Below are 18,525 nucleotides of genomic sequence, written 5' to 3'. Positions count from 1 at the left end.
ACTTGGGGTTCCCAACGAGCGTGTGCTTTACGCGTCATCAGCTTTCTGGCGACTTCGACTTCTCCCCGTGCGTTTTTAGGTCGAAGGCAATATATAGTCCGAAGGAGGGCGTCGGAGGCCGGCCGAGGGGGCCACACCATAGGGCCGCGCGGGCCCCCCCTAGGCCGCGCCGCCTTATGGTGTGGGGCCCTCGGGCCTCCACCTTACTTGTCCTTCTGGCTCCGTCAGCATTCTGGGAAAATAGGGCCTTCTGCATAAATTCCAAGGATTTTCCCGAAAGTTGGATTTCTGCATAAAAACGAGACACCAGAACAGTTCTGCTGAAAACAGCGTTAGTCCGTGTTAGATGCATCCAAAATACACAAATTAGAGGCAAAACAATAGCAAAAGTGTTCGGGAAAGTAGATACGTTTTGGACGTATCAGTAGGATATAATTTACATGATGCATATGCTTTATTACTACCGTTGAAAAAATTGTTTCTTGTTTTCAAAACCAAAGCTCTAGCACAAATATAGCAATCGATGCTTCCCTCTTCGAAGGGCCTTTCTTCTACTTTTATGTTGAGTCAGTTCACCTATTTCTCTCCATCTCAAGAAGCAAACACTTGTGTGAACTGTGCATTGATTCCTACATACTTGCATATTGCACTTATTATATTACTTTATGTTGACAATATCCATGAGATATACATGTTACAAGTTGAAAGCAACTGCTGAAACTTAATCTTCCTTTGTGTTGCTTCAATACCTTTACTTTGAAATTATTGCTTTATGAGTTAACTTTTATGCAAGACTTATTGATGCTTGTCTTGAAAGTACTATTCATGAAAATATTTGCTATATGATTCAATTGTTTACTCATTACATTTACCATTGCTTTGATCGCTGCATTCATTACATGTGCTTACAATAGTATGATCAAGATTATGATGGCATGTCACTTCAGAAATTATCTTTGTTATCGTTTACCTACTCGGGACGAGCAGGAACTAAGCTTGGGGATGCTGATACGTCTCCAACGTATCAATAATTTCTTATGTTCCATGCCACTTTATTGATGATACCTACATGTTTTATGCATACTTTATGTCATATTTATGCATTTTCTGGCACTAACCTATTAACGAGATGCCGAAGAGCCAGTTGCTGTTTTCTGCTGTTTTTGGTTTCAGAAATCCTAGTAAGGAAATATTCTCGGAATTGGACGAAATCAACGCCCAGGATCTTATTTTTCCACGAAGCTTCCAGAACACCGGAGAGGAAACGAAGTGGGGCGACGAGGCAGTGACACGCCAGGGCGGCGCGGCCCACCCCCTGGCCGCGCGGCCCTGTTGTGTGGGCCCCTCGCGTCGCCCCTAAACCTACCTCCTCCGCCTACTTAAGCCTTCGTCGATAATAACTCCAGTACCGAGATCCACGATACGGAAAACCTTCCAGAGACGCCGCCGCCGCCAATCCCATCTCGGGGGATTCAGGAGATCGCCTCTGGCACCCTGCCAGAGAGGGGAATCATCTCCCGGAGGACTCTTCACCGCCATGGTCGCCTCCGGAGTGATGTGTGAGTAGTTCACCCCTGGACTATGGGTCCATAGCAGTAGCTAGATGGTCGTCTTCTCCTAATTGTGCTATCATTGTTGGATCTTGTGAGCTGCCTAACATGATCAAGATCATCTATCTGTAATACTACATGTTGCGTTTGTTGGGATCCGATGAATAATGAATGCTATGTTATGTTGATTATCAATCTATCATCTATGTGTTGTTTATGATCTTGCATGCTCTCCGTTACTAGTAGAGGCTCTGGCCAAGTTGATACTTGTAACTCCAAGAGGGAGTATTTATGCTCGATAGTGGGTTCATATCTTCATTAAATCTGGGGGAGTGACAGCAACCCCTAAGGTTGTGGATGTGCTGTTGCCACTAGGGATAAAACATCAATGCTATGTCTAAGGATATATTTGTTGATTACATTACGCACCATACTTAATGCAATTGTCTGTTGATTGCAACTTAATACTGGAGGGGTTCGGATGATAACCTGAAGGTGGACTTTTTAGGCATAGATGCATGCTGGATAGCGGTCTATGTACTTTGTCGTAATGCCCAATTAAATCTCACAATACTCATCATATCATGTATGTGCATGGTCATGCCCTCTTTATTTGTCAATTGCCCAACTGTAATTTGTTCACCCAACATGCTTATTCTTATGGGAGAGACGCCTCTAGTGAACTGTGGACCCCGGTCCATTCTTTTACATCGAATACAATCTACTGCAATACTTGTTCTACTGTTTTCTGCAAACAATCATCATCCACACTATACATCTAATCCTTTGTTACAGCAAGCCGGTGAGATTGACAACCTCACTGTTAAGTTGGGGCAAAGTATCTTGGTTGTGTTGTGCAGGTTCCACGTTGGCACCGGAATCCCTGGTGTTGCGCCGCACTACACTCCGCCGCCATCAACCTTCAACGTGCTTCTTGACTCCTACTGGTTCGATAAACCTTGGTTTCTTACTGAGGGAAACTTGCTGCTGTACGCATCACACCTTCCACTTGGGGTTCCCAACGGGCGTGTGCTTTACGCGTCAACAACTATCTATTCCACTGGCAACGCTTGACGTTAGAAGCTCCTAGTTGTTGTAGACGTCCTGCTGGTCGTCCTCTTCGTACTGCTGTTCGGCTTCATAGTCTGGCCATTTGAATAGCCAGGGACAAAGCCGTGAGTACTTTCAAGTACTCGCAAACTAATATTAATGTAAGTACTAACATGGCTATTGAGAGTGTTCTAAGCTCTAAGGTTATTTGCATAAAGCCAATTTTAGTTTAGAAACATTTTAGTAAACAACTCTTCATGTGCTAACTAACTCAAGTGGGAACATTAGTGTCATTCCCACAACTCTGTTGTGATTCCAAATTCAAAGTCACCGTTCAAGTTCAATTCACAAGTCACAAAGATATAAATTTCTGATGACGGAAACAGTATGGCCTTTCCAACTGTCCATGACCGCGGACGCGGCTATTCGAATAGGTTTACACTCTGCAGAGGTTGCACACTTGTGCCACAACATTTGATTACATCCGTCAAGGGTAAACCTCGAATAATCGTAACTCAGTGCGCGGATCATCAACCGTTAACCTTTCACTTACACATCCTAGTATAGGCACCTCTCCCCATGAGCTTGGCCTCCCGGTGATAGCCAACTATTATCCCGGGAACTGCACAGGGCTTGGCCATACAATTCACCTCAATTCACGTCATTTCACTTTCAACGGAGGCAGCCTCGGCATAACCTCTATGATGCTTGTTTAGAGGGAACCCATACTAAGACACATAAATTTCCAGCTAAGCCTTACCCATAATCAGGTATTGTGGGGGTACTCAAGAATTGGAATGGTGCATCCAACTCAATCATCAGTTTTTAGCCATTCCACCAAGTCAAATTCATGTCATATTCACCTTCAAAACCTTTCAATGGAATATGACTCATCATTCCAAGGTTTTCACCATCATCATTTCACAAACACATGTTCCCATCTAGAGTAGTCAATTTTATTTTAGCACTAGCATCTAAGTATGAGGGGTGCTAAGTAATTTGCTTTGCTTCTAGGCTAACTTTGATACTCTTGTACTAATCCAATACTAACCAAGTGAATCATGAATCAAAAAGTACTTTGATAAAATAAAATTAAGTAAAGCTTGTAAAGTAAAACTTGGAAATAGGATCATGAGCATAAAATAAATGGGGTGATGCCTTGCTCATGGTGAGCTTTGCACTTTGCAATAGTATTATCTTGCCTTGGTTGGGGAATTGGTCAAAGTGGTCTTCTTCTCCTTGGAAGTAGACCTCCTCCTCCTCTTGATACTCCTCGGTACTAGCGTCTAAAATACGAATACGGGGTATACAATCATCATACCAAACTTATGTACTAAACTAAGCACACACATGAATCACACAACTTAAGCTAGCATCACACATTACTTATTAAGTTGGTGGATTTGTTTTCTTATTTAAGAAAAATAATTTCCTCTCATACTAACTTAGGTGTTACTTTCAATTCCATAGAGAAATAATTTCCTCTCATTATATTATTAAGATTTAATTTCTTTCATGAGTAATATATGACCTAACATGGTAATGATTTAATATCATCAAACAAATCATATGAGAACCTATAGACCAGGGTCTCTATCGCATTTTGAAATGTTCATGACAAGATTTAAATGAAAGAAAAACTCCCATGTGATTTTTGAATAGTTTTGGACACTATCTTTTACTAGAAATAGCCATATAGTCCTTTAATTAAACTAGGCCATGATCATTCAAAGTAAGCATGGCATATTTTTGCAGAAACATTTAGTGCAAGTAAAATGAGAGCTATAGGAGTTGGAATCAACTTAATTGCATTTGTGGTTGATTTTTAATAATTATTTTAATTCACAAAAGTCCCTGCCTTATTTATTTTGCTACTTTAATTATACAACAGATCTAGCTTTCAAACCAGTGTAGTTGGATAGAGATTTTGATAAGCTTTCCAAATATATAAAATTTGTAAAATTTGGCCAAGTAGATTTGTCCCTATTGATTTTAGAAGTTGACATCAGATTGCAAAATTTATCTATTCTGGAATTTCGAATTTAAACTTCGTGGGCTGGCGGGAAAATGCTAACGGGCTGTGCAGAGAGAGAGATTTGGGCCCGCCCAGTATCTCTACGGGCCAGCTGACAGCGTGGGGGCCACGCGTCAGTGGGAGTTAGCCAGCGAAACAGTACGCGCAACACGAGCCGTGCGATTAGAAGGAGATCGCACGGTCGAGGAAGGTCGTCGTCTCCGACGAGAGATGAACTCACTGGTGGCGGCGGTAGGGGGTCGGCGAGCTCGTCGGAGCTCCGGCGGTCATCGGAGGTGTGCGCAGCGACCTTGTCGATGATGAGGAAGCGCCTGGTAGCAGTGGCGTCTCCTGGGGCGGCGTCCTTCTCCGGTGATCTTCGGCGACGAAGCGCAGCAGCGAGCTTGCGATTGAGGATCTCTGGTGGCTAATCGAGCAAGGCGAGGTGGCGAGGTGGCTAGGCGGCTCAGTGTGAGGAGGGGAAGTGAGAGGTGTGCTCAATTTGAGGAGCGGAGGGCTCCTTTTATAGTGGCTTCGAGCAGCGGCGGGAGGTCACGGTGACGACGGCGGCAGCGCTCTCCCGTCGATCAACGGCGTGGGCGAGGGTACGGCATCACGCAGACGGACTCAGGGAGCGTCACGGTGAGCTCAGAACAGTTTTCGGTGGTCAAGAATAGTGGAGCGCATCACGCGTCGATATGGTACTGTGGCGGACGTCGTCGTCCTCCTCGACGGCGACAGGGCACAGGAGGGCTAGTGGCGGTGTCTGGCGGCGTCCTGGTGCTGAGGCGAGGCAACGCGCAGGCGCTGATGGCGAGGGGCAGGCTGAGGCGACGAGGCGCTGCGAGCTCTGGCGCGCTCCGGCGTCGCGACCATGCGTGGCATGGCGTCGCTGGAGCGTGCTGGGCGTGGCTGTGCTGGCGTGTGCAGTCGCTGTCTCGGTCAAGGGAGGGCACGAGCAGGTTCAGGGAGGTGAGAGGGGTCGGGTAGACATGGCAGGGCTTGGCTGAGGTGAGAGGTGAGGGAGATGGCACGGGGTGGCCATGCCATGCCACGGCATGGTCATGCCCTTGTCACTTTGGTCAAGTGGAGGTGCTGGCAAGTGATGGAATTGATGCAGAAGGGTGAGAGGATGCTCCAGGGCAGCAGAGGTGGCCAGGGTTGGACCTGGTCTCCTCCAATTTCCAGCATGGGCTCAACATCACACCCTGCCTGCAAGGTGTTCGATAATATGGCCGCAAGAAAAATATTTTTGAATTTTGGAAAGATTTTTGGTGGATTGTAATCATATATTATTTGAAGTAGATTGGTGGTGGTGGTGGTCAAAAATGGTGTTGATTTGCAAAATCACATATTGCATGTGATCTTACATATGTTTCATGGTCCCTACTTTGCTTGCTCACCATTTGAACTTGAGACAGAATTTTGGGTGATGGTTTTGGGCAAAGTTGTTCTCCTTGATGTTGTCTTGTATGAGGTGCAAAGAGTTGGCAAAGTGTAGAAGGGAAATCTCTAAATATCAGGGCTCAAAGTGGGCATCAGGCTAAAAATGTCATATGTGACCATAATTGCATGTGAGCTCAATTTTGATTCAAATTTGATTTGTTTTGAGTTTCTTTGATTCCAAAAGTGTTAATAAGTGTTTAGTATCCATTTACAACCAATGGTGCAACCCAAAATTGTCTAGGTTAAGAATTTGCAAAAATGGCATAAGCCCTATGTGAGTGTTGAGGTGAATTTTATATTTTCTTTTCTCTTTTCCTTTTATTTGTATTTGGATGATCAAGAGATCATGGTTAGGGTTTTAGTGTAAGTGTAATCACACAAGCAAGCATCATGGCAAAAATGCACACTCAAATAATTAATAAGGTGATCTATATGCATAGTCCTATATGATGAGAATTTTTTTTGTTGGTTCTAAATTTTGCATTTTGGAAACTCTCTCTTTCTTTCTTTATTAAAAAGTTGGGATGTTACAATGCCGCATCGAGTTCCACCACCGGACCTATAAAACGACCTTTCATATGGCCCCAACTCGTCACTGTGGGACATGTGGCTTGAGTTGGAGCACGACATGCGGCGCCGCACCTACTTCCAGGGCGACGCTCCATTACCGCTCCTGAGGAGAAGGACGACGACAAAGAGCAGGAGTGGGAATAGCGTGATAACACTGACGAGTACACGGGCCTACTCAAGCTCAACTAGGAGCTGGAGGCGGCGGTCATTAAGAAGGAGGACGACATCCCCTGCAGCCGCTTGAGTTGGGCGAGGAGGAGGCCCATAAGCTCACCCTCTAGGTGGGATGGGCTTGAGGAGACCCTTCGGCAGTCGATGATGCCACAACAACGCCCTGCCATGCCTGTGGTGACTCCACAGCGCTAGTTGGCTCCATGTCTAGCCATGGTCTTCATGGAGCGCACGCATGACTCCTCCTTTTTTTTTCTTGGACCTATGTGTAATTATATTTAATATGCCATATTAATGAAAAAACTTGCTTCCCACCGCTAGGTTCATGTACCTTCGGCCCAAACTGAAGTGATTCGCAGCATAGAAAACAAAAAATCCTACAAGAACAAACAAAAGTAGATTTACAAGAGCCAAGATCCAATCTTCAAAATGCAAGTAGCGATAGAGACTTATGTCGACGTATCCTTGTAGATCACTGAGAGGAAGCATTTAATAATCTGGTCGATGTAGTCGTACTTTCTTTGCGATCCAATCTGACCATTGCTGCAAGGGCCAACACCTCCAACATCGTCATACATACAGCTCGAGGAAGACACATCCTCCTTGTTCCAGCAAGCGAGGAGATGTGGTAGATGGAATCTATTCTAGCAGCACGACGGTATGGTGGTGGTGCAAAATTTTCGTGGACAAAACCTATTCGCGCGAGGCGGAAGAAAGTAAAAAAAACTGCAAGAAACATGAGGCGGCATTGTTCGCATTTGAGGTGCGCTGGTGTGAGGAAACCTTCCGCAAATAGATGAAGATATGCCAACGGTCCTGATAGAGCACCACCAGCACTTATTTGGAAGGCGCCGATGAAAAGGGCACCCCTAGCTAGCGCTCACCCGCCAAGAAGAGATGGAGCGGTCAGTTTCCAACCATTTTTTTCTATTTTAGGCAAATTTTGGACTGTAGTGCATGCTATTGAGGAAAAGTTTTGCATGCATACACAAACAGACGAATTTACTGATGTCAGCCAGAAGTTTTTCCAATTTCGTATATTCAAAATGTTTTATCTCCTAAATGAAAACTTAGATTTAAGATCTGCTTTCACCAACAAATCCGTCTCGACGAGATCTTCAAAACTAGCATTCATGTTAATATGTTTCGAGAAACTTTTTTCGGACTAATAGTTATCAACCCTTTGTGTTTGAATAATCAACCCTTCCGTACTTAATTGATCAATGGTCAATATATAAAATTATCAACCCAAAGTTAATTTTATTTTAAATATTTTAGCGAATCTTTTTTAGTTTAGAAGCTATCAACCCGTTGTCCTCTTATTTATCCACAGTAAATATAAATAACTATCAAACCTAAAAAATCTAACTTCATTTCGAATATTTTGGCGACTTTTTTTAGTTTACAAGTTATCAACTCGGTGCCCGTTATTTATCAATGGTAATTATAAAAAACTACCAACCCTAAAAAGTATTTCATTTAGAATATTTTAGCGAATATTTTATTTTATTTTACAAGCTATCAACCCGGTGCCTCGTTATTTATCAACAATAAATATAAATAAATAATAACCCTAAAAGTATTTTATTTAGAATATTTTAGCGACTCTCTTTTAGTTTAGAAGCTATCAACCCGGTGACCCACTCTTTATCAATGGTAAATATAAATACATATCAACCCTAAAAATTTAATTTAATTTAAAATATGTAGCAACTCTTTTTTTGTTTACAAGTTATCAACCCGGTGCCCCGTTATTTATCAACGGTAAATATAAATACCTAGCAACCCTAAAAATTAATTTTCATTTAGAATATTTTAGCAACTTTTGTTAGCTTACAACTTAAAACAGTACTTAATTTGAATAGCAAGTGGTAGTTTATTTGAGTTGCAAGTGGATCTTCCCACCCGTTATTTTCCCCCTTAAAAACCACTGGCCCGAAAAAGGGAATTATAAAATTAATCCAAAAAAACATGAATTACCGTACGAAATAACAACATAAAGGGAATTGCAAAAAAAGAGAATTGTCAAAAGGGAATTGCAAATAAAGAGAATTAAAAGTATGCGTCGTGCTGGAAAAAAAAGAGCGAGATCCTCTATGCATGCATGCAGCAACTTGTGAGAGCTAGCCTCGTGCTGAAAAGTTGGCTCATTAAATGCAAACCCATGAGATACTTTATGCATGCATGCAGTGTGAACGCTTTTGGCTATATGCAACTTGCAAGTGGAAACGTGAGCTGTTAGTGTGAACACAAAGCTACATGTGAACACAAAGCTACATGTGAACGTAATTAAACACTACGAGACAAAAAAAAGAATTGATTTCTCGAGCGATGTTTGCCAAGGAGGAAATTCGCGATGAAAATGCTCTAAAATCTTAAGCTTCTCCCTTTTATAAGCGCTTCCGATGTGCTAGCTTGCAAACAAGTGACTTGTCCGAACGGCCTAAGGCAAGGCCTCGATCAAAAAACCGGCCGGCCAAGCCAAAGCCGAAGCAGCGATATGCTGCCTGGGCGCCTGGCCTTGGGCGTGTGCGCGCGGCCCATGACACTCCCTGGGCCGGTCCTTGACCCTTCTTTTCTCCTTTTCTTTGTTTCTACCTTTTCTTTCGTTTTTTTTTTTTTACTTTGCCTCATTTTTCTTATAGCTTGCTAATATGAGCCTATTTGTTGGGAGCCCCTATTTCTTATCATTAAATAAATATTAATTAATTAATCATTAATCTCTTCCTACGACAATTCCGCAAATCTTCGAAACACTTTCTTTAATTTAGAAATAACCCCTAGCAACATCGAAACCTTAAGCGTGTTGCCATATGGTTCGAGAATGTGCAAACATGGACGAGAACCCTCTCGATCAATAATCATAAGCAGGATCTGGATATCCATAATAACTTCTACCTATTCATCGAAGATCGTTGATCGACTGAACCTTGACGTTTGTTACCATATTCCCTTTGTCTCCCAATATTTACTTGATGGAGATTTGATTATCAGTATCACCATACCTAGTTTAATCACATTCCAGACAAGTACACTTTACTCGTTTTGTAATATATAACATCTTATGTGTGTAACTTTTTAGTCACGTGCTTGCAAGCAATGTAGGGTCTATGTTACCAAGTGGGCCCAAAGTATACCTAGGCCACGTGGTCGGACAAACCCCACTCTTGACACATGCAACCCAACAAGTAACTTTATACCTCGAAGACATCTTTATGACCACCCAATTACGAAATGATATTTGATGCTCACAAAGTATTCTTCCAGTACTAGGAGTAACATAACCCCATGATCAAAGGAACTAGGTTACAACCCGAATGAAATCTCTCGCAATTTAAACTAAGTGATCGGATCTAATTTATTTGCTAACTTTGGTGCGCTAGGCCCATCCCAACCATCAAGTAAACATTTCGGCCCGAGCTTGGCTCGACACGCAATCTTATCCCAGCCCGGCCCGGAAGTTTCAGGCAGGCCCGGGTCAAGCCGTCTGGGCCGTGCTGCCCATGCCAGCTATACTTGGGTCAACCTTTTTTCCCACGCCAGGAATATGGCCTTGAGCGCCTTATAGTTGCCAATTTATCTTGGGCTTCTTGGTCCTTAGCAGGTCATTATGTGGGCCTCGTGTTGCGCCACACCAGGTATGTTCATGATGGGCATCCGAAGGGCATATGTCACCCACCCCTCACGTGTCCTTCTATCTCACACATATTCCCATCCCCACAAAGTAAAGCCAAATCATACCTTAATGAAAACCCGAGTATACTTTCTGCAAACCTAAGTACATCCTAATAGTTTTGTAAGTAAAAAAAAAATCATGAAACCTATCAAAATGGCATCTTGTTTTGAAGGTGTCTATACAGGGAGCTTAAAAGTGAAAACGGTTCGTAATTTAGAGAAATAGTTCTCAAGATATATTTTAATTTAAAATTTTAGATTAAATAAAAAAATAAAAGGGAAAATTGCACCTCCCACCTCCCCCCTCTCTCTCATCATAGCCTCACTTTGCTACTCGTGGCAACACTTGGTGAATATGCAGGTGAAGCACCTCATCTGCCGCTCTAGCTAGTAAAATAAACAAGCGGCAAAGCCTGCTTCACTCTAGTGATTCAACGCTGAATCGGGGGAATGGAGTTATCTTTTTTTTTTTTTGAACAAGAATGGAGTTGTCTCGTACGCACCCGGAACTCCAGAAGCCAAACAAAACGAGTCACGTTGGCTAAATCTGGCCAAACAGAAATATGGGGGCGCAGGAGGTGGAGTGAAGTGTACCTAGCGGCGGAAGGTTCTAAAATTAATTCAGGAAAAAGGTAAATCGAGGCATTATAGATTCATGAGAGATACGGCACAAAATTACTTTGCCTGCTGAGCACCAGTGCGCTTGGCATATTAAAAAAATTATATTTACAGGTTTCAAACAATTATGAAATATAATTTTAGAAATAGTTATTAATGATATATTCCACTAACGTGTAAAATCTCATTTTCAGATATTTTATATTCTAACGTACACAAAAATAACAAAGTCTGTCTTTTTTCAGAGATTTAAAATCTGTACGCTTAGATGTACACTTTTATTATTTTCGTGTAGCTCAAACTACACATTTTCTCAATTGAAAATTTGCACGTTTGTCAGGCTACATCATAAAAATGACTTTTAAAAATATGATTTTTAATTTTTTTTAATAATGAGATCACTAGCTTCTATATGCAGCAAATCTATATCCGAAATATAGTCGTAATAGAGTACATCAGCAAGTTGATAATAGGATAGGTGTTAATGGTCATCACGTGATTGTCCTTCTTCCTGACGTTAAACAGTCAGAGTCCGCTTCTAGACGCTGACTAGCTTGGTCGCTGCAGCGAAGCGCGTAGGTGGAACAGGCTTTCCGTGGAAGGAAATTCCCAAGTTGTAGCCGCCTCGCACGATACGTACGAACCGCGTCAAACTCGGCCGGCCACCACGCGTCCACCCTGTCAATTCCACACACCTGCCTGCCGCCCCTACCAGAAGAAAAAAGGAAAAACAAAAGGAACGCCAGGGAAGCATCGTGCTCCTTCGATCTGTCCTCTTCCAGCAGCACGTCGTTTGAATTTTCCCCGGATTCCTCAATCCACATTATAAAATACTCCAGCAACAACAGCCGGGGATAGGAACCAGGTCCGATTTCTTCCAGCGCAGCGCCACCTTCTTTCTCCGAACAATCCGCCGCCCCCGCCCTCGCCCCCGTACTCTGTTTTTTAGCCCCCGCCGGCCAGCCGGCCAGCCTCGCATTCCGTTCCTTTCTCCACCACTTCTCCTCTCTTTCTCCTCCTTCCTTCCTCCCTCCGCCGCGAGGAGGAGGGGAAAAAGAGAAGAAGAAGCGGACGCCACCGGAGAGAGACAGGAACGGGGGACCCAATCCGACGCGCGCGGAGGGTCGACGCCCCACACCCCTCTCCGCTCTCGTTTCGGCCGCCGCCGCAGGCATGACACCACTCTACCTCGCGCGAGGGGCTTCCAAGGTGCGTCTTTCCGCCCGACCCGATTCCTTCTACTCCCCAACCTGGATTTCTGTCTTCTCTTATCTTCTCTTCCGCGGAGACGTGATTTTGCGCGGCCTGATGTGCAGGTGCTAAGAAGGATCACCACCGAGACGTCGGTCGAGCTCAAGATCCTCTCCGAAAAATGGCAGCTCCTCCTCGCGGGCATTGTCTTCCAGGTACACATCCCTATTGTCTTCGCTTCTTGCCAAGGGAGAAATTAGCAACATCGCGTATTCTTTCCATCTCGTCAAAGGCACACATCAAAAAATCGATGAGCGGTCGCATCGGAGGGATTCTCAACAATATTATTACTGTTGAGTTTCATCTAAGATAGACCAGGGGATAATTTTCGGTATCATCTTCTTGTTCATCGTATTTGGGCTATTCGAAAGCATTGCATAGTTTATTTATTGCAAAAACGAGTTATACTTTGTCACACTAACTGTAGCCAACAAAAAAAGAAGCACCAAAATCCGCAAACCTCTCAACCTTTACTTAAACAACGATATGGCACATTGGTGATGGAGCTAAATTAGCGTGGCAACTCATAAATTAGGCCAGCGAACCAAGCACCAATACTCTAGCTTTGTCTGCCAAACTGACACCAGCTGCCAAATTGACTGCTAATGTTACTTCTCCATACAAACAGTACATCCATGGGTTGGCAGCACGAGGGGTCCATTACTTGCACCGGCCGGGGCCAATCCTTCAAGATGTCGGTTTCATGATTCTTCCGGTATGTTCAATGCTTCTTCAGTTTCTTCTACTAACTTAGTTTTGGGTTAGACCAAGAAATGCATTCTTGCATTTACCTTTATATTATGTTTTCTTATCTGGTTTTGGTTACACTGAATTTGTAGGAGCTTGGAAAAGAAAGGGGTTACATCAGTGAGACATTGTTTACATTCATCTTCATCTCCTTTGCGTTGGTAGGTTGCATTATCCTCTCTTCTGCTTGCAATCCTTATGAGAACATAGTTTGGAATTGAGGTGTTTATATAAAGCTGAGAATCTGTTACCTGAAATTGTTCATTAAAATAGCCACATAAAAATGCCATGTTATCGATGAAAACATGTATTGACGTGATTTTCAGTTTCTAGATTTTCTTTTATCATTTCTCCATTTTTCATCTGTTGTAGGTCTTCTCTTGACTTGTTAATATTGCTGAAACTGATAAATGTTTAGCTTTGCTCGTTGTTAAAGAAAGCTTGTTTATGTTGCAGTGGACATTTCATCCTTTCATCCTTCAAACCAAGCGCTTCTATACTGTTCTTATTTGGCGCAGGGTGCTCGCTTTCTTATGTGTGAGTGTCTCACTACTTGGTACTCTCTTGTATGTGATAATATGGTGCTTGCTTCAGTTTGTAATTTATACTATTGTTTCCTTATTTCTATGTGCGTTCTTCCTTCAGGCTTCTCAATTCTTACGCATAGTGACGTTCTATTCTACACAACTTCCAGGGCCAAACTATCATTGTCGTGAGGTAAGGTGTTTTATTAGGGCTAATCGATACTATCAAAATGCTTGAGAAAAATATTTTCAGAAAAGCAGATTCTGGTTGAAGTTTGTTTCTCCGTGCTATTGTTCACTTATGACTACTTGCACTTATATGCAGGGTTCACCTCTTGCCAGACTACCACCTCCTAAAAATGCAGCTGAAGTGTTCCTCATTAATTGTAAGATTCAGCTTTCGCCTTTTTGAACAAACAATTTGACCTGTTGGTTGTTTTTGTCAGAATATCTTACATTAATGGTGTTACATTATTGCAGTCCCAAGAGGTGTCATTTATGGATGTGGTGACTTGATTTTTTCATCGCACATGATCTTCACTTTGGTCTTCATCATAACCTACCAGAAATATGGGAGTGTAAGGTGAGATTTTAACATGTGTGCGTGGATGTTTCCAAGTTCAGATAATGTTTGAAATAGATGCTAAGATGTCATTTGCACATTTTAATTTCGTTTCAGGTTTATAAAGGGGCTTGCATGGTGCGTGGCTGTTGCTCAGAGCCTTCTTATAGTAGCTTCTCGCAAGCACTACAGTGTTGATGTTGTTGTTGCATGGTGGGCAAATATTTCACTAACCATAGCTGTATATACCATACCTTGCATTTATCGTTGTTGATGTATCTTCTCGATGCAGGTATACAGTGAACCTTGTTGTCTTCTTTCTGGACAAAAGCCTTCCAGGTAAGCCTTAGTTCTGTTCCATTTTCAGTTATAATGTTCCAAAAATTTCCCTGTGTAATCATTCCATTTATTTCCATGCAGAACTTCCTGATCGATCAGCAGGCTCAGCATCAGTACTACCTATGAGTGTGAAGGATAAAGACAGCAAGTTGAAAGAAGAAAACACTAGGCTGCTGAATCTTAACTCTGTCGAAGCTGCTGATAGGGTATGGCATCACTGTATTGCTTTTGTTACACCACTGTATACCAGATTTCCTTCTTCTAATTGCTAAAACTTAAACTGCTGCATATTATCTGAACCTGAGCGTGGGTATTTTGTTGTTGTGTGCAGAGACCATGGACACAAATGAATGGAAAGCACCTTGAGAATGGGAACCATCTTGATACCGAAACAACAATAGCATGAACGCGCTTTGCCTATGGTTTCAGTGCTAGTTCTGAAGGAAACAGTTAGATGTCTTTCTGGTTCTAGCCTGCAGAAGTTTTGTTCCAACACTATCTTTCCGTTGTCTCATCGTAGCAACCCTTTATTTCTGATCTCTCTAGTTTTATCTCTTGACTCCCCAACATCTAATTTAGATTATTCATTTATAAAAAGTGTATATAGTTTACAGAATATTGAGATTCTTTGGACAGTGTAATCGCCTGAAAATTCTGACCATGTCCTGCTCTGTACCTGCCTTTTGAAAATAGCCATACATGATTTTTTGAACGACTCTCCCTCCCTCTCCACATAGGTGATTTAATTTTAGCCGCATATTTACTTCAATCAACACTAATTGATGTTTTGTCCTCTACTTCGTAATAAATGAGTCGTCCATCATATTTTGGAATTTCCTGCTGAGTACACATGCCTTTGAAAATAGCGTTACATGATTGCCTTGCCTATTCATCATCCCTGCTTGAAAAGTTATTGTATTGACCAAGTCACATGCATGTGAGATCAACATGAAAAATCAATAAACATGGGGTGTTGATCTTTTTTCATAGCGGTATTTGCATTCAGTTTATCCTCTACCTGTGCACAACTACAATCAAAGTGCCCTTTCTAATCGCAAACACTAGATTTGGCTATATTGTATGCTAAATTATGAAATTTATGAGACAAATTCTTTTACTCAAGTTGAGCTTTTCCATTTTGTACCATGTACTTTTCTTCCTTATCTTGTATGCTTTCATTGTGTGCTTCTCTAGACCATCTCTTTAGAAAATAGTGTGTTCGGAATGCCTTTGTATTCATCACACCAACCCACTTTTAGACCATGTCCACACAATATTCTAGTCCAAAAGTAATTTACCATCAAGGTACAATATAATTTTTTTTTGGAGCAAACGCCAGGAGCTCTGGCTATTCATTCAGGAAGAAAGGAAAATGATCTAGTTTATGAGGAAAATCAGATCGAAAACCATACATACTTCAGTACCTCTGACATGCGAACTACTCCCAAATTCTATAACAACAACACAACAAGATCGAACAACCTATCAACGATGAAGTGCTACATATTCGACAAAACGACACGAAGGTTGCATGAAGTGCATCCATCATGTTATCTCAACAGCCTTCTTCTTGGCGCCGACCTTGTTGCTCTTGGACTTTTTCACCTTCTCCACATTCTTCACAAGGGAGCCAAGCATCATGATGGAGCGAGGCGACAAAGGGGTACAATATAATTTTATCATGTCATAATATTCAAATTCAATCTACAGCTCATGAAACTAAGAATGTCAAATCATGTTTTCTTTAACAATCAGATCATGTTATTTGGAATTGGACCATGAATAACATGAAACTGGAAATAAAAAATATGCCAGTGTCCTATCCTATATTGATCCTTTCAAAGCTTTGTTTACAAGTTCGAAAAGCAATACCATTGTCTAATAAGATAATATTTAAAGAAGCAACTCATGCTACTAAGCTTAATCATGATATGCCTTAGGGTTTACATTGTCCTTTCCCTCTTCCGTGTGTGTTTTACCCTAGAATTATATTTATATATTAATTCTATTTTAGGGTATTTCATTATTCCTTCAAAATGTTTTGGAAGGTTTTGTATGAATTTTACATTTTCATGATTTAAATATTTGAAATCAAGTTTGAAAATATTTTACTAGTCTTATAAAATATTTTACTCAATTTTTGGTTTTTGTAAATATGACCATTTTGCCCCTTGGGATTTTTAACTCCCTTAGTTTTTAATAAATTATCAAAACATCATAAAATCTAAGATAAATAATATTTGAATTCCTTGTGTTGTGAGGATTCTAAAAATGATTTTATTTATTTTTCTAAGTTTATTTTATTTTTCACTTATTTTGGTATTTCTTTTAATCGACTATAAATAGTATTAGGTCACCAGTCAGCCACTGGCTCGACCGGGTCGAACCCGACTGGTTTGATCGGTCCACCGAACCTGTCCCCTTCACTCTCTCCTCGCATGCTCGCTCGCGCTCTTACGACTTGCGGCGTAGCCCATGTCGCCTCCGTCGTCGCCGCTCGATTCCGTCGAGTTCCCACGGTTCTAGCCATCATCGTTGGTCTCCTTCGACTCGCGCCGATCCACCGATTCTTCTGTTCCAAGCAGATACATCGCCCAACCTCCTCTCAGCTCTGCCCTAACCCTAACCCGATCTAGGGTTTTGGCTTGGTGTTGAGTCTGTCGTCTTCTTCCTCTTTGACGGCTGGTGGTGCTCCACTTGGCTTCCTCGATGTGTTGGATGTGGCTAGGGGTCGTGGTACTCCTCTTCTTGGCCACGGTGCCATCGTGTCGTTCATCGTCAACGTCATGCACCACTCCCCGCTGGTAAGTCCCCCTCTCTGATCCTCTCTGTCCTCTCTAGCTTCTCTGATACTCTAGCTTGCCCTGGTTCCACTAATTTGACATGAGTGATGCCCTATCGATCTTTGTCCTATCTTGTGCATTAGATTGTGCTGTTTAGGTTCATTTCTCTGTGGATTTGCTCTAATTAATGCATGTTTAGCCCTAGTCTAGTTCATCTAATTGATGAACGGATCATCTACTCATGTGGCTCTTGTATATTGATGTGCTAGTGTCATTGTGATTTCTTCAGTTTCTTCAGTGAACTTGGGTTCTTGTAGTGTCTCTCTCTGCTTTGTTGTGTACTTGTGTTAACTTGATATGCTCATGGATATGTTCATGTGTTTCAGCGATTCAATTGATTAGGTTAATTTAATTGTATCTATACTTATATGCTCGTTTTAAGTGATAAATCAATGACTCTGTGAAGGTTATGTCTAGGTTTCCTTTGCATGTCCTTTAGAACTCAAGCTTTGAATGTACATGTACTGGAAATCTAGATTGGCTTTGGTGTGCTCCATGATTCTAGTTACTTGAGCTTTCTTAGCTCACACTTATGTGTCCTTGTTGCTTGTTCGATCTTGTGGCAGTGAGGTTTTTTCTCACTAGGTGCAATTACTTGCCTAAATATTAGCAACTCTGTGATGCCTCTATAAAAGAGTTACCCACTTTGCTTAACCCATGTTGAAAAATAACTTTCTGATGATTTACTTTTGTTCAATAGCTTAGTTATACTTGTATTTGTGCCTTAGATTCAGTAGCTTGGTTTATTATTGCTTATGCCTGGTAAATCTATGTGGTGCAAGTGTTAGTGGTTTAGCTGTTAAATTCAGTAGGTGCTTGTACTTGCTTAGCTTAGCTATGATACATTGGATCAAATGATGTTAAAACACTCCCTCTCCAACCACCAGATAGATTGGAGAAGTGTTATGGTTCTAGTTCCTGGTGTATGATCCATTTGATCATCATCAAGGCCATGATCTAGGTTGGTTTAATATTAACCTGTTGTTTGTAGAGAAGTGTTGATCTTCTAGCTCTAGTAAACCTACTTCTTGTGGATAGCCTTGCTTCTCCTAGTTGCTTCACCTGCTATTACTATGTATCCATTTTTCCTATTGAATGATCTAGGTATGCTGAGATTATTTTGGATAATAATGAGTGATGTGATGTGTTTCTCTTTCAATGGATT

General features: G+C 41.9%; 1 protein-coding gene across 1 annotated transcript; it reads left to right on the top strand.

Annotated features, from left to right (window-relative positions):
• Positions 1-11,937: 11,937 nt before the first annotated feature.
• LOC127293581 (phosphatidylinositol:ceramide inositolphosphotransferase) lies at positions 11,938-15,229 on the top strand. Its single transcript, XM_051323224.2, has 12 exons — positions 11,938-12,303; positions 12,411-12,500; positions 12,974-13,060; positions 13,185-13,253; positions 13,549-13,629; positions 13,738-13,809; positions 13,942-14,002; positions 14,097-14,199; positions 14,296-14,391; positions 14,471-14,517; positions 14,599-14,723; positions 14,849-15,229. Exons 1-12 carry the CDS (start codon positions 12,268-12,270, stop codon positions 14,921-14,923), a joined length of 942 nt encoding a protein of 313 aa, XP_051179184.1. The 5' UTR covers positions 11,938-12,267; the 3' UTR covers positions 14,924-15,229.
• The last annotated feature ends 3,296 nt before the right edge of the window (positions 15,230-18,525 follow it).

This window comes from Lolium perenne, chromosome 1 (genome assembly GCF_019359855.2).
Source record: "Lolium perenne isolate Kyuss_39 chromosome 1, Kyuss_2.0, whole genome shotgun sequence".
In the NCBI taxonomy this organism is placed as follows: Eukaryota; Viridiplantae; Streptophyta; class Magnoliopsida; order Poales; family Poaceae; genus Lolium; species Lolium perenne.
Note: the sequence above shows the minus strand (reverse complement) of the source record. Positions and strands in the feature narration are given on the sequence as shown.

Excerpts from the sequence above, each read along its gene's own strand:
- LOC127293581 (XM_051323224.2), top strand. The coding sequence starts at position 12,268 with ATGACACCACTCTACCTCGCGCGAGGGGCTTCCAAG. Across the intron at positions 13,630-13,737 it reads GGGTGCTCGCTTTCTTATGT|GCTTCTCAATTCTTACGCAT; the intron begins GTGAGTGTCTCA and ends TTCTTCCTTCAG. Across the intron at positions 14,518-14,598 it reads TCTGGACAAAAGCCTTCCAG|AACTTCCTGATCGATCAGCA; the intron begins GTAAGCCTTAGT and ends ATTTCCATGCAG.